General features: G+C 70.4%; 2 protein-coding genes and 1 long non-coding RNA gene across 3 annotated transcripts; 2 read left to right on the forward strand and 1 right to left on the reverse strand.

Annotated features, from left to right (window-relative positions):
* The first annotated feature begins 4,675 nt into the window (after nucleotides 1-4,675).
* Nucleotides 4,676-7,917, forward strand: PRSS57 (serine protease 57). Its single transcript, XM_072722074.1, has 5 exons — nucleotides 4,676-4,877; nucleotides 5,132-5,285; nucleotides 5,575-5,719; nucleotides 6,893-7,156; nucleotides 7,577-7,917. The coding sequence occupies exons 1-5, from the start codon at nucleotides 4,799-4,801 to the stop codon at nucleotides 7,799-7,801; spliced, it is 867 nt and encodes a 288-aa protein (XP_072578175.1). The 5' UTR covers nucleotides 4,676-4,798; the 3' UTR covers nucleotides 7,802-7,917.
* Nucleotides 7,918-8,618: 701 nt separating this feature from the next.
* Nucleotides 8,619-14,056, reverse strand: FSTL3 (follistatin like 3). Its single transcript, XM_072722075.1, has 5 exons — nucleotides 13,847-14,056; nucleotides 12,423-12,608; nucleotides 10,517-10,732; nucleotides 9,856-10,083; nucleotides 8,619-9,768 (listed from the first exon to the last, which is right to left on the reverse strand). Exons 1-5 carry the CDS (start codon nucleotides 13,947-13,949, stop codon nucleotides 9,716-9,718), a joined length of 786 nt encoding a protein of 261 aa, XP_072578176.1. The 5' UTR covers nucleotides 13,950-14,056; the 3' UTR covers nucleotides 8,619-9,715.
* LOC140593996 (uncharacterized) lies at nucleotides 10,476-13,586 on the forward strand. The gene is made up of 2 exons (XR_011994552.1): nucleotides 10,476-10,595; nucleotides 11,153-13,586. It is a non-coding gene; the product is annotated as an uncharacterized lncRNA (long non-coding RNA).
* Nucleotides 14,057-14,734: the final 678 nt, after the last annotated feature.

Below are 14,734 nucleotides of genomic sequence, written 5' to 3' on the forward strand. Positions count from 1 at the left end.
CGCACCCTAGCTCAGGGGTTGGCACTTCTGTAGAGGCGGGAGAGTAAACGTCTTCAGCACTGCAGGCCCGACGGTCGTGCAAGGACTGGGCTGGGCCGTCGCCGCACACACGCAGCCAGAGGCAGCACCCACGTGCACCCGCGTGGCTGTGCGCGACCAAACTTCGCTCCCAAAACACGTGCTGGGCCAGATGCGACCCCGCGAGGTGCGCGGCACACGTGCACCCGAGTGGCTTCCCGCCGCCCCTCCCCCTCCACGTCCCTAAGCCCAGGGCTCCTGGAGCACCTGCCGGGCACCTGACCTGTTGGGTGCGGGGATGGGGCGTTCTCCGTCTGGGGCTGCCGGTAGATGACACGAGGCTTGAGGCACCGCTGCTGCGTCCTGTACAGGAACCGGAGGGAGAGGAGGGTATGGACGGGGAGGGGCTGCTGGAGCCACAGCCCCCACCAGGCTCGTCCCTGCCCCGCCCTAAACTTCCCAGGGCGCCCACCACCCTCAGGTCAAGAGCAAAGTCCTCTCAGAGTCCCCAAGGCCCAGTGTCAGGGGTACAGGCAGCCGCTGCCAGGGACGGGGGGGCAGCCTGGAGGTGGTGCCACAGGAGGCGGCGGTGCGGGTGGGCGGGCGCTGACCTTGGCCCTGACGCCGGCCGCATCCCCACTGCCCCTCTCTGCACCCCAGCCGCAGCCCCCATCCCGGTCTGGGCGGGGTCACTGTCCCCTTGGTCGCCCCCAGCGCCTGCAGTTTCCATGATGACATCCTCACCCCCCCACTTCCTTGCCCCCCCCCCCGGGCATGGCCCCCCGCAGGACCCTACCCAGCACCCCTGCCCTGCCCTGAGCTCCTGCCCCCTCCTCTGGGGCCCTTGGACTTCAGGGGACTCTCGCCCCCCAAAGCCCCCTCGTCCCCGGTCCCTGAGTCAGAGCCGCCCTCACCTCTGACCTGGCTCAGGCCCAGTGTGCACCCCAGCCCCCCCTTCCTCAGAGCCCACAGTCCCAGCAGAGAGCTCCGCCCCACTCTGACCCGTCAGGTCAGGTCCGGCGCAGCGGTGGCTCCCCAGGGCCTACAGCCCAGCCCGGGCCCAGCCTGCCCTGCAAGCCTGGGCCTCCCGGCACCGCCCCCTCCGCACCTGCGGACACCTGTGGACACTTCTCCCCACCGCAGGGCAGCCTCCAGGAGCACCTTCCCCACTTGCCCTCTGTTGCTGGGTCTCCCGGGTCCCCTATTTTAAAGCCCACCCCCTTCCCTGTCCTTCTCTGGCCGCTCTTACCCCTTAGTGCTTCTGGCAGACGGTGTCATCTAGGTGGTCCAGCAGGGCAGGGACTTGTCTGTCTCCCCTGCTGCCAAGCCCCAGCACCCAGGAAAGTGCCAGCACCCACCAGGTGCTCAGGAAACCTCAGGGGATGAGCAGTCAGCAGGTGCTCAGCAAACACCCGGGGTGGGTGGTCAGCGGGTGCTCAGCAAACACCCAGGGGATGGGTGGTTCCTATCTCCCACCGTCCACCTTGACAGCCCCCGTGGGAAGCCTGGCGCTAGTGCCCTTTGCAGGTGAGCACACGGGGACTCGGCAAGGGGAGCCCTCTCCCCCCTCTGACATCTCAGAGACGCCCCAGGTCACCTGTTCCCCCGGTGTGGGGGTGGCTCTGGGGAAGAGTAGCCAAGCCGCTCCCCCCGATGCCTGCACACACAGTGGGCAGAGGCCTCAGTTTACCCCCCTCAGCGTTGCCCACATGCGAGGCGCCCACCCCCCACATCCCTTCCTCGCTCTCTGCCCGGCGCTTGGCAGCCCCACACTCCCCGCGGGCCGCGCAGAGGGGCGCTCGAGGGCTGCAGGGGACCCAGGGGCCTGTGTCTCCTGCTCGGGTCGCCCGGCGTCGCCTCAGGAACCGGGCCAAGCTCCTGGACCGCTCATCAAATTCAGCGAGAGAACCGGAGCGTGTGGGTTAAAGGAAGCGGCGGGCGATGCCAGCGGCGGGAGCACCTACCCACCCCGGCCCTCCTCCCTCCTCCCTCCTCCCTCCTCCCGCGGGCGGGGGTGAGGCTCTGAGCGCAGGGGCGGGCAGGGGCAGCGGGGTGCAGGGCTCCAGGCCTGTCTGCATCCCGTGGGACGCTCGGGGGCTTTCCACACACGTGCAGCGGCCCTCGCTGCTTGACCCTCTCCTGCCGCTCCGCTGTGCACCTACTGAGCTCCGACTGCATACCCCTCGGGGTGAGTGATGGACGTGCGTGCGCCACCCCAGGGAGGTCACCGCGCTCTGCTGTGCCTCAGTGTCTCCACTTGTGCGGACGGAACCCGCGGTGAAGCGTGTCAGGGTCAGGGAACGAACGAGAGTGGACGGTGATGACGGGGTGGCCGCCGCTGAGACACACCTGGAGCCCCCGCCCAGCGCTGGCCTCTGCACCCACCGGGCAGCCCCTCAGGAGCTCTTGGTGCCACAAGCTCCCTAAAGGAGCCGGGAAGGGGTGAGCCGGACGCCGCAGGCTCCAGAGCCCCCCAAACGGACAGGCCCGGCTGGCGGGGAGCCTGCACGGGGCAGCAGGCGGAGCCACGACCCCCGGGAGCCCCAGCCTCCGCAGGTTAGGGACCTGGGACCAGCCGGCTGGGTCCCGTCTGCACGGGCGTCGTCAGCATCTAAACACACTCCCGGGGAGGCCGTGGCCTCTGCCCCTGACGGTTGCTCAGGAAAAGAAACTCAGCTGACCCTGAGTTTATCTCCTCAATGTATAAAGAGCTCCGACAAATCAATAGCAAAAGCAAGCGTCCGGTCCAAGGAGCCATCGCCATCGTTGTCGCCATCACGGCCGCGGCTGCTGGAGTGGGAGGGCCACCCGGATCCTCCGCGGGGGACCCTGCACGGACTGAAGCCCAGAGTCCGGGGGCTCACACCCTCTGCTGTGCAGCCACACAAGTCAGGGGCCTCAGTTCGGGGAATGAAGGGCTGGTCCCCGGCCCGCTCCTCGGGGCCTCGCGAGCCGGGCGGTTGGAGCCGAGGCAGGACGGTTATTGGTTTCACAACCTCCCCCCCACCCCCCCGCGATGGGGAGGAAATGGGCGGCTGTGGGGACCGGCCTGCGGCCACGGCCACCTCAGGGCCCCATCAGTCCCTCGCTGCGGGACCCTCCCCGAGCCCGGAGCCGCCCCCCGCCCCCACCGTGCATCAGTTTCTCCGGGGGTCTCAGGAACAGAAAGTGCCGACCGGGAGGGGGCCCCAGCAGCCCCAGGGGGGGTAGGCGAGGCCTGGGGGCAGACGGAGCCCCACATGGCCCCAGGAAACATCCGCCACCACCTGCGGCTGGGCCCCGGGTGGCCACAGGGTCGGCTGTCGCGCAGATAACGGCCACACCCACCCCGTGGTCCCTTCCCGCGGGTCCCCAGCCTCTGGCCCTCCCACTGCTCTGACGTGTCCCTGCAGCCGCAGCAGCTCGGTGGGCCTCACGATGGGGCCAAAGTCGGGAGCGGGCATGCGGGCCGGGCCACTCCCCCAGGGCCAGTGGGTTACACCCCCCGCTGCTGTTTTGGAGGCCCTAGGCCTCGGCTGTAAAATGGGGTGACCACACGCAGCCGTCTAGTCAGTGTGCGGGACTGTGGTGGGTTCCACTCGGCCCCAGAGGCGTCCCCGGAGCTGGGACGTGTGGCCTCCCACAGCAGAGGGGACCTGGTCGAGGCCCGGTGGGGGGGGTGACCCTGCGTCCTCACCAGGTCCTCCCACCCAGGCTCGCCACGTCCGGTGACCACCGTCGTATGTGCGTGACACCGGAGGCTGTGAGGACCCCCAGCACCCCCGGGGGGCCCACACTCATCCAGTCTCCAGGCCCGGCCGCCCGCTGTGCCCCTGGTGAGGCATCATGGCGAGGGACGTGCTGGGCCCCTCCCCCCCACGGGCGCCAGGGCAGCCCCGGGCTCCAGGTGGGAACAACCACGGCGGGCGCCAGGCCTACTTCCCCACCCGACACCCAGCCACCCTCTCCTGCTGCGTCCTCCACGCTGCGCGGGGAGCCTGTCCACCTGGCGTGCACGCGGCGAGGACTCCGGGCTCAGCAGAGCCTCTGCAAGGGGACCCCTGTGTCCCAAAGGCGTCCCCAGGCCCTGCCGCTCGTGCCCCGCCCCCGTGCCCACGGAAGCCTCTGCCCGGCGGCCCCGAGTCCATACGCTCCAGTCACCAGGACTGTGGTTACTGTGACCCCGAATCGCCAGATCTAACCCCGCACCCCCCGGCCCATAGGAACATGAGCACCACGGCGTGGGGGCCTTTGTCCCCGTCACGCTCGCCCCTCCGCCTCCTGCCAGAGGCTGGTATACAGCAGGCACTTGGTAAATGCAGCAAAGGCAGCAGCAAGCAGAGGGCTTCCCGGGGCACGGGCCCACCCTGGGTCCTGACAGCCCCGAGGTCCGCGCCGGGAAGGCTTGAGAGGGGACAGACCCGGTTCGGGTGGAGAGCCAGGGCCTGCCCCCCGAGGGCCGCCTGGGCGCTGCAGGAAGCTCCCCGCACCTGCACCGTGGGCAGAGGGTGGGTAAACCGAGGCACACGGCCGGCAGGTGGTCCCAGGCGGGCCCCTTGAGCCGCCCCTCCCCTCGCCGCCCTGCTTCCTGGCCCTGGGTGCAGGGAGGACCAAGGACGGCCCCGCGGCAGCAGAGTCACCCCACTTCCCCGACTTCCCCGAAGCCGCGGCACAGAACTGGGCGTTGCCGTAGGGCCTGGCCGACCTCCGGCCACAGGCCACAGTCAGGTTCCCTCTTCCTGGCCGTTGGGGGGGGGCTGTCCTGCTGAGCTGTGGAGGGAGCTGCCCGCCTGCCACCGCCATGGGGCCCGGGGCAGGGGCCCTGGGCCGCCTGCTGCTCACCGTGCCTCTGGCCCTCGCGCTGTCCACGGGGCCCCCGGGTGAGACCCCCGACCTGTGCGGCTGCTCGGCCCTCTGGGTTGCTCTCTGCCCCTCTCGTCGCGGGGACTGGGGACAGGGCCAGGCTCCAGCGGTCCAGACCCTCCTCCCGCACTCGGGGACCCCCTCTGGGCCCCTGGCTCCAGCAGCTCTCTGCCCGCGCCCCCCCGCCCCCGCCCCCACCCCAAGGGCCCCGGCCGACCCCTCCCAGCGCCCTTTTCCTGCCCGATCCTGACGCGCTCCCGCCCGCCTGCAGGCTCCTGGGGCGCCCGGATCATCGGGGGCCACGAGGTGACGCCCCACTCCCGGCCCTACATGGTGTCCGTGAAGTTTGGCGGCCAGCACCAGTGTGGGGGCTTCCTGCTGCGGGCCCGCTGGGTGGTCTCGGCCGCCCACTGCTTCAGCGACAGGTGGGTGCACCCGGGGCCAAGCCGCCGCCGCCTCCTCCGCTGGGCAGTTGCGGGGAGGGCAAGACAAGTGCGGGCAGTGACGAGGGCCCACGTCCACCCCGAGGATGCCGCGGAGTAGCTGCGGGCAAGAGCAGGGGACGCGTTGGCGGCCACCTTGTCCCTGAGGCGTGAGGCAGGACCAACCTACGCATCACGTCGTGCTCAGAACCTCCGTAGACGTGAACGTCGGGCCACGGGCCGCAGGCGGTGATGGAGGCCCGGGATCGCTCTCAAGCCCCTTCCCCTGCAGGGACCCCCGCGTGGGCCTGGTGGTGCTGGGGGCTCACGTCCTGCGCACCTCGGAGCCGACGCAGCAGGTGTTCGGCATCTCGGCCGTCATCAGGCACCCGGACTACCAGCCGGCCACCCACGCCAATGACATCTGTCTGCTGCAGGTGAGCTGGGGGCGGGCGTGTGTTTTAGGAACAGCCGCAGGGACCCTGCGAGCTCCCAAGTCAGATCAGCTCTGACCTCTGCCCTCCGTGCCCCCCACACTCTCCCCTCACCCCCCGCAGGCTCGCACCCCCGCCCCCCTCCAGGGCAGCTCCCCGCAGACACCGCCCGTCCCTCCGTCCACCTGTCCAATGTCCAGCACCGCTGACGACTGCGTGCCGCCTCCTCCAGGAGGACAGGGACTGCCGCCCCCGCGCACATGCAGACCCGGGGTTCAGAACACGGGAGCTCCGGGCCCCGCGGAGGCCTCTGCGGGGCCCCCGGGCAGGAAGCAGCTCCCCCCGTAAGCCAGGAGTCCTCCTGCCCACACAGGGCGCGTCCCTCCTGGTGGAGGCCGCCTCCACACTCCCGCTCAGGCCTGGGCCCCCCCGGGACCTCCGTTTTGAGGGGAAAACACCTCAGACCTGCTCTCCAAATGCAGAGAAAACAGGGAATGGAACCCCAACGTGGCGGGAACAGGCCCCTGCGCACGGGGCGGCGAGGGCGTCGCGTTCTCTCTGCGAAATGAAAAGGGGGCAGCGAGTGCCCAGGCCGGCCTGCGGATTCTGCTGGAAAACCGGGAAGCTCTGGTCCTCCCATCCGCTGATGCAGCCGGGGAAACCAAGGCCGGGGGGAGCCTGAGAACCAACACCGGGGCCCGAGTCGCACATCCCATGAGCATTGATGGAGCGCCCGCTGTGTGCTGGGCACTGGGGGCACAGACACGAACAAACAGCCCCGGGGGGGTGCCCTTAGAGCCGCCCGTCCGCGCTGGGTGGACGGGCCCTGACGGGGGCACACGAGAGCCCAGAGGAGGCTCCTGTCGCACCGCGGGAGGATCTAGGAGGGCTCCCCGGGGGAGGTGACATCTAAGCCGAGACCTCAGGGCTGGATGGGAAAGGGGTTCCAGCGGGAGGGCGGGGGCACCGGGGAATGACGGTAAATTCACTCTGGCCGTGAGCCCGGAGGCATTGACCCAGGACAGTGGGGAGCCCCGGAGGGCTCACAGGCAGGGGCGAGGCCGGGCGGGCAGGGAACACAAGGCCAAGAAGGGCCCGGGCATCGTGATGGGTAAACCGAGGCAGGAAGCCCAGGGGCGGCTGGGGGCAAGCCCTGAGCCGGCGCTCTCCCTGCAGCTGAACGGCTCTGCCACCCTGGGTCCGGCCGTGGGGCTGCTGCCGCTGCCTCGCAGGGACGCCAGGCCCCTCAAGGTGGGGGCGCGGTGCCGGGTGGCCGGCTGGGGCTCCGTATCCGACTTCGAGGACCTGCCGCCCGGGCTGATGGAGGCTGAGGTCCGCGTGCTGGGCCTGGACACCTGCAACGGCTCCTGGAGGGGCCAGCTGAGCCCGGCCATGCTCTGCACGCGCAGCGGGGACCGCCGGCGCCGCGGCTTCTGCTCGGTAAGACGCCGCCTCGGCCCGGCCTGCGGGGCTACGAGGAGACCGCGGCCAGGGAGGGCCGGGGCCGGGCCGGGGCCTGGGAACGCAGCCCAGCTCCCCCGTGACCAGGTGGGGCCCCCTCGGCGCACACAGCCCCGCAGACGTGTGCATGCACACCGGAAGCGCTGAGCGGGGGCCGTAACAGGTCCCAGGACGTGGAAAAGCCCGAGACTGGAGCCGTCTCGGTTCAACTTCCAGGACAGCCTGGAAGGCCGTGGGCTCACAAGCAAGGGCAAGGAGGGCAGACCGGAGGGTGGGAGCCACAGGCTGCAGCCCCTGAAGGGTTTCGCGGCGGGGAGGGCCCCGGCCAGACCGGCACCTTCTGGGAACGAGGCCCAGACCTGCGGCCGTGACCTTGCCTCCCCGCCCCCCGCCCCCCAGGCAGACTCCGGGGGGCCCCTGGTGTGCAGGAACCGGGCCCACGGCCTCGTGTCCTTCTCCGGACTCTGGTGCGGCGACCCCAGGACCCCCGATGTGTACACGCAGGTGTCTGCCTTCGTGAGCTGGATATGGGATGTGGTTCGAGGGCCCAGCGGCCCCCCTCCCCAGGCCCCGGGGTCCCTGTGGGAGCTCCCTGACCCACAGCGGGCCTGGCTACAGAAGTGAGATGGCCAAGGAGCCCCGGGGAGGCCGGGCGTGTATGGGGCGGGGGCTGCGGTAGGAGAGGGCTCAGCTTCCAACCACAAAGGGCCAAAACGACCAATAAAACATTAACTGAATAATCAGACACGAGGGTTCACCTCCAGGGTCCGTCCACGGCCCTTTGAGCTGCTCTTTCCGCTCAGCGTGGCCGAGGGTCTGCTTGGCCACTGCCTCCCTGCGTGACCAGGAGCCACTTGCTCAGGTTTGTCATCTGGCCTGTTGGCTTCAGGCCCCAGGCCCCCTCGCCTCCGTCCCCACACTGACCCTTCTGGGCCTACCCACCCCGACCCCCAACCCGCGGTCAGGGCCCCCTGGGCACGCCACTCCTCCAGCCTCCAGCTCATCACAACCACGTACGGGTGGGGAGGCCAAGGCGGGACTGGGTCTCAGGGTGGCCTGGCTCCACGCAAAGTCCCTTTTTGACCCCAAAAAGTGCTTGGAACAAACTGCCCGGCAAGCAGCAAGCGGGGGCGGGGGTGAGTGCCAGCTGCTGATCGTTGCCTTATTATTACTAATTGTATCATTGCTGTTATCACACCCTCAACCCTCCGGGCCAGTCCTCCGTGTCTGCAGCCTAAACTGGGGGGCCCTAAGCCATCCCAACTCCCTCTTCCATCTCCTGCCCTAGAAAGGCTTCCTCCCCCAACCCCCACCCCGCTCCACACATCACCTTCCTCAGCCGTCTCCCTGGCTGCTGCCCGCTGCCCAGAGGTGGACACCGAGGCCTAGAGCCGCAGCCCCCCAGGAGGGGAGCAGAGTCCCAGAGAGAGAGAGGCAAACCCAGGCTCGGACACTCCAGAGTGGAGTCTTTATTTCTTTGGTGAGGCAGGACCCCAGGGTGGGGAGGGGGCCTTGTCGGGGGCTCCGGGGAGCCCATTAATTACTCAAGGACACTTTTCGGGGAGTCACAGGTAAGGCACTTCTGAGGGGCGAGGATAAGCTGAGCACCACTGGCCCCTGCACGGCTCACCTGGACTCGGGCAGCCGGGCTCCTGCCCGTGGGGCCCCCACGCGTGGCCTGGGCCTTGGGTGTGCGTGCAGACATGGGGAGGTGACACCTGCCAACACCCCACACGAGGCCCAGGGCCATCACCCGCCTGGTGTCAAGCCTCCTGAGCTGGCAGGTGGGTGAGGAGGGTCCAGGTGGGGCCTGGGCTTAGGGGCTCGGCCAGGGCGAGTCTTGTGGGACTGAGGGTTCTGGTCTGGACCTCACCTGTGGACGGGCAGCAAGCAGGAGGGCTGGCGCCTGGACACGCGGCTCCAGGAGGCAGGGGGGCGGTGGACGCATACACCCCGCACGAGCTGGGGGTGGGCAGGGGCTGGTGGCCCCGCAGGGTCCCGCCCTAACTGCTTGGGGCACCACTGGACATAATGCCCTGCTCCGGGCTGATGCTGGCTGGACGCCGTGTCAGGGGACACGGAGAGTGCCCCTCCCCTCAACCCGCCCCAGGGACATGCTGGGCGCACCTGGGACACTGAGGCCACGGGGAAGTCCTTGTCCACCGGGGCCTGGGTGGGTTCTGAGGCTCATACACGGGGCTGTGGACCCCTCCTCGCCCCATGTGCGGCCTAGAGGGCTGCAGGGCTGCTTCAGCCACTGCTGGCCGGGGGACCCCCACCCTCTCTGCGGTGATGAGAGCTAAGTTACCCCCCAGGGCAGACGCAGGGGGTCCTCCTGGGCAGCACCCCACCCCCAGCCACACCTGCAGGCCTCCTTCCCCCAATCCTTCCAGGATATTGTCTGGGGGCTCCCAGACCCCCCTGGCTGGTCCCGGTCCAGGCTCTGGGGAGCGTCTGTGGGACATAAATTAGACTCGGCTGCAGCAATAAATAAAACGGGGAGGCCTTGAACGCCAGGCCCAAGCCGGCCCCACAGGCTCACACGAAGTTCTCCTCCTCCTCCGACTCTGCATCCGACGGCTCAGGGGCGCCTGCAGAGTGGAAGGGAGCAGAGGAGAAATGGGGGCGCGGGGAGGGGCGGGACGCCGCACCCCGCTGCTCCCCGCTCCGCGCCGCACCTGCACAGCTGCCCGGGTGGCGCACTCCGATGGAGCGGCCCAGGAAGCAGGTGGCCTGGCGGAGGTGGCACGAGGACATGTAGGTGACGTTGTTGTTGCCGCAGAGCTCCTGGCCGGGGCTGGAGGGCGCGGGACAGGGCGCCGCGCGACACACCACGCAGTGAGCGCTGCCGGTCTGGTCCACCACGCACGACTGCGGCCGCGGGCACAGGACGTGGGTGCACGACTCTGCGAGCGAGCGGGGCGCGGGAGCAGGTCAGGGGCCGGCGCTGGGCCGCCCCCGCGGGCTCCCCCCCGCAGGCCCCGCCCCTGGGTTCCCCCTGCAGGCCCCGCCCCCGCCCCGCAGGCCCCGCCCCGGGCTCCCCCCCGCAGGCCCCGCCCCCGCCCCGCAGGCCCCGCCCCGGGTCCCCCGCAGGCCCCGCCCCCGCCCCGCAGGCCCCGCCCCGGGTCCCCCGCAGGCCCCACCCCGCAGGCCCCGCCCCCGGGTCCCCGCAGGCCCCGCCCCGCAGGTAGCCCCGCCCCCTCCGCGCGCCGCGCCCGCCCCGGGTCACGCACCGCCGCCTCCCTCCCCACGTGAGCCCAGCCCTGCCTCCGCGCAGCCCCACCCCGCCCTTGCGCGCCCTGACCCCGCGGCGCGGGCTCCGCCCCCCGCCCCACGTACTGCGGCAGCGGCCCGGGTACATGACGCGCAGGTCCGGGTGGCCGCGGCAGCGCGCGGCGCGCAGCTCGCACTCGTCGCGGTAGGTGGCGCCGTCCGAGCCGCAGACCTGCAGGCGCGCCGGGAGCCCCGCGCAGTCGGGCGCGCACTCGCAGCGCGGGCGGCCCCCCTGCATGCGGCACGCCTTGCCCGGGCCGCACTCCACGCCCTCGCACGAATCTGCGGACACAGGGCGCGCGTCGGGGCGGGTCCGCGGGGCCCCCGGGTCGGGCGCACGGTTCCCTTGGGGCGGGAGCGGGGTCTCCGCCCGGAATCCGGGGGCGCGGGGACGAGCTCCAGCGTCCGGCCCGCTCGCCGGCGTCTGTTCCCGGATTGACGCCCGGTTATGGGAAGGCGGCGGGGGGTGGGGGTGGGGGAGGGGCTGCACCAGCGGTCCCTGCGCGGGCGGCCTGGGGTCGGGGTCGGGGTCGCCAACCGCCCAACCCCAGGACGCGCCTGGCGCTCACTTCCTGGGGAGGGGCTCCCCGCTGCCTTCTTTCTCGGGCAGGTTAACAGGTCTGGCCAGGGCAAGCCTCCCCGTGGGGTCTCCGCCCCCCCCCCCGCGCCCCCGGACCCACTGATGGGCCGCCCATCTCACAGCCCCCCCAGGTGATGCCACGCTCAGCATTTTACCAAAAGGAGAAACCGAGGCCGCGTCACAGCTGTGAGCGGAGGATGAAAACTCCAGGCCCCAGATGGACGCCCCCCCCTTCTGTTGCTGTGGACCTGGAGGCCCGACAGAGCTCTTGAGTTCGGCCTCAGTTTCCCTGTGTGTAAAGCGAGGCTGACTGGGGGAGCACGAGCCTAACGCGCCTGTGCGGGTGCCCCCAGGTCACCCCTGCCAGGGCATGTGGGCTGCACCTGGGCACCTCCCACGCTGCTGCCCACACACATCTGGAAACGCTCCCCCTGGGTGGCTTCACAGGCGGAGCGGAAGTGGGAGAACTGAGTTGCCTTTCCCAAGGCCAGATGGGGGGGTGACCTGGACCTCGTCTTGCCCGGCCCAGGCATCCTGTGAAGTCTGTCCTCCAGAACCCGGGGGGGGGGGGGGGGGGGGGGGGGGGAGCCAGGGCACACAGCAGTGAGTCCAAGACCACCCAGCCAGGCCGATCAGGGATTAATCACATCCCAGTGGCCAGCTGGGCCCTCAGCTGCAGCCTCCTCCCTGCCCCGGCCCCACCCACCAGGGCCAGATCCCATACTTTCTCCAGCTGGCACCCAGCACCCTAATGCCCACCTCCTTCAAGCCGTGCCCTCACACCACCTCTGGGCCCCTGCAGCTTCGGCTGTGACCTGAGGGGCCTGGGAGGGTCCCCGTCCCCTTCTCCAGGGCAGAGAATACGTCTTGGCTTATTGCTTCGTTCACTCTGCCCTCAAAGAGCTCCTAGTCTGCTGAAGGAGGCAGCTGAGAGCAGGGTCCAGAGGCACATGCTCGCGACACATGCGTGTGTGGTCCCCCCACAGGTCCCTGAAATCTGTGGGGTTGTGGGCACAGTAAGTGCTCGGGAACGCTGACTGTGGGGTCACAAGCCCAAGCGGCCAGTTGGGAACCGCCCCCTCCAGGAGCTAGGTGCGAGTTGCCTGTCCTCCTCCCAGGTGGGACACAGGTCACCCAGGCAGAGCCCTGGGCATGAGCAGGGGCCTGGGGGCTGGAAACCAGGCCGGGGGATCCTCAGCATCTTCCTGACTCCTCAGCTGAGGGCGGCTGAGGCCCGGGCTCCTGCAGTCCCCAGCCCCTCTCTGACCCCGGACGCGCTGCACAGACGCTCCTCCCGGCAGCCTCAATCTCCTCTGCATACCCCCGAGGGGGGAGCACCTTCTCACTTGTCCCACGGGGCCCCTGGCCTGCGGCTGACGCCCGCGGGCTCACCTTTGCAGGGGAGGCAGTGGACGAGGCCCAGGAAGCCCAGAAGGCTGATCTTGTTCCCCGGGTGAGTGAAGTTGGACCAGGCGGTGTCGATGTTGCTGGAGGCGCAACACTCCGCTTGGCTCACGTCAGTCTTGAGCACCAGGCTGCAGGTGGCCTCTCGGCCCTGCTGGAGCCAGCACACGCCGCCTGTGGACGCGGGGGACAGTTACTAGGCACTAGAGGTGCCCCCGTGTGGCACTCCCGGCGCCCAGGCCCTGACCTTCCACCCCGCTCCCCGCCCTTGGGGTGTATACAGTTGGTGCTCCGTCATGACAGCGGGGATGATGTGCTCCCGAGACCTGCGCGGGTGCTCGCATCCCAGCTCACCCCGGTCCTGGCCACCCTTCTGGGATTCGGCCTCTCTGAGCCACAACCCCCCCTCGCGGTGGGAAGCGCTCCCCACCTTCCTGCTTCCAGGCCCCCAGGCCCAGGCCTGGCATCCTGCCCGACCAGTCAAACACCCAGAGCTGGACCTGTCAGGGTCAGCGGGCCCCGGGGCGCCTCTCCGCCTCTGCCCTCTGTCTAGACAGCGCCCGAGGGCACGCAGAGCCCCCCTCGCCTGGCAGCCCCCCCTTGCCTGGCCCGCCTCTTACTCACTCCAACTTGGGAACATTCCCCTTGCATGAGCTCACCATCTCCCTGGGGACACGGCCTTCGGGGAGGGGGCTCGGCTCTCCCCCTCGAGCGGGGCTGGGGTGGGGCTGCGGGTGGGGCGGGGAGGCAGATGGCCCTGGGTTCCTTCACCCTTACACGGGGCCCGAGTGGCCGTGGCCCCCCTGCCAGAGGGCTCCCTGGTTCCCGGCACCAGCTCGGGGAACTCCGCACCTTGGCACTCCTCTTACACACCGAGAAACTGAGGCGGGAGGGGGGGAGCAGATGCTTCGCCTGGCGTCCCGGACAAGTGGCAGGCGTGGGATTCCCACAGCTCCTGTGCCTCAGCAAACCGGGGGAGGATCCGAGACCTCGGGTGGGGGTCCCTGGTCCAGCCACCCCGCCCTGCCTGTCTGCGGCTTCAGGGCTCACGTGCTGCAAGCCCGAATCCTGACTTTGCCACTCACAAGCTGTGTGACCCCGTGCCTCGGTTTCCCCATCTGTTAAATGGGCGTGATGAGAGCGCACACCCTCGCTGGGCTGTTCCGTGCTTTCAAGGGGGAGGAGGTAGACAGTCAGCGCTCAATGCATGCAGCGGCGTTGTGCCTCCTACTCCGGACAGTTGTGAAAGAGCCACATCTGCCTGCTGACCCGCGGGTGACCCTCCTCGGCTGGGGGAGGGGAGCCCCGCCGCCCGCCGCGCCCCGCGCCCCGCGCCCCCGACAGCCGCGCGCATTCCGGGCAGCCCACGTGGGTGGCCCACCCCGCCCGCCCCTTCCGGCCGCCCCACTCACCGGGCGCGGGGTCCCCCGAGCCCACGGAGCCCACGAAGCCCACGGCCCAAGCCAGGGCCCCCCAGGGCAGCGGCCACAGCGGGCCCGGCGCCCCGGGACGCATGGCGGACGCAGAGACGGCGGCGGCCCCGGCGGGACGCGCGGGCGGCGGGCAGGGCGCGGCGGCACCGACTTCCCAGCGCGGCGGCGGGCGCTCCCTATAAAGTCCCGCTGGCCGCGGGCGGGGCGGGGCCGGGGCGGGGCGCGGGGCGGGTGGCGCCCGGTGTGTGCAGGCGCGGCCCGGGCGCCCCGAGGGCAGCTGCGGCGGGGCCTGGGCCGCGGGGAGGCTCCCCGGACCCGGACGCCCACACCCCCGGGGCGGGGACCGCGGTGCCCCCCCCAACCCGGGCGCCCGGGCTTTGCGCCTGCAGGACGGTGACGTCGGGCACCCGTGCCCCTGGGAGACCCGCGTCCCGGAGGCGCACAGCGGGGCCCTGTGCAGGTGCTGCCCTCGGGGGTCCAGCGAGCGACCGGGGGCTGGCGCAGGCTGGCAGTACCCAGCAGCCGCAGAGACCACACACACAGGTGGACAAAGGACCGTGTCACTTCAAAGAACGCCAGATGCTTTCCGGAAAATAAAAAATATTGGGAGCAACGAGGTATGGCGGGGTGACCATGGTCCCAGGTCACCCCCCTCCGTATTCCTCCCCCTGCCCCCCGCAGGTGTGGAAGCCAGAGCTCCTCACAGCCACAGACCCCACAGACCTAAGGCAGGAGAGACACCCCCAGAAGATGCCAAGCGCCCTCCTCTGTCTCAGCCGCTCGGCCTGACCCACGCGCCCCAGTGGCCAGGGGCCAGGTTCCTGCCTGGTGGCCCCGAGGGAGGAGGCCCAGCTGTCTTGGCCTGCC

Source organism: Vulpes vulpes, chromosome 9 (genome assembly GCF_048418805.1).
Source record: "Vulpes vulpes isolate BD-2025 chromosome 9, VulVul3, whole genome shotgun sequence".
NCBI classification, from domain to species: domain Eukaryota; kingdom Metazoa; phylum Chordata; class Mammalia; order Carnivora; family Canidae; genus Vulpes; species Vulpes vulpes.

Excerpts from the sequence above, each read along its gene's own strand:
- PRSS57 (XM_072722074.1), top strand. The coding sequence starts at position 4,799 with ATGGGGCCCGGGGCAGGGGCCCTGGGCCGCCTGCTGCTCACCGTGCCT. Across the intron at positions 5,720-6,892 it reads ATGACATCTGTCTGCTGCAG|CTGAACGGCTCTGCCACCCT; the intron begins GTGAGCTGGGGG and ends CTCTCCCTGCAG. Across the intron at positions 7,157-7,576 it reads GGCGCCGCGGCTTCTGCTCG|GCAGACTCCGGGGGGCCCCT; the intron begins GTAAGACGCCGC and ends CCCGCCCCCCAG.
- FSTL3 (XM_072722075.1), bottom strand. The coding sequence starts at position 13,949 with ATGCGTCCCGGGGCGCCGGGCCCGCTGTGGCCGCTGCCCTGGGGGGCC. Across the intron at positions 10,084-10,516 it reads GTACCCGGGCCGCTGCCGCA|AGTCGTGCACCCACGTCCTG; the intron begins GTACGTGGGGCG and ends GCTCGCTCGCAG. Across the intron at positions 9,769-9,855 it reads CCACCCGGGCAGCTGTGCAG|GCGCCCCTGAGCCGTCGGAT; the intron begins GTGCGGCGCGGA and ends TCCACTCTGCAG.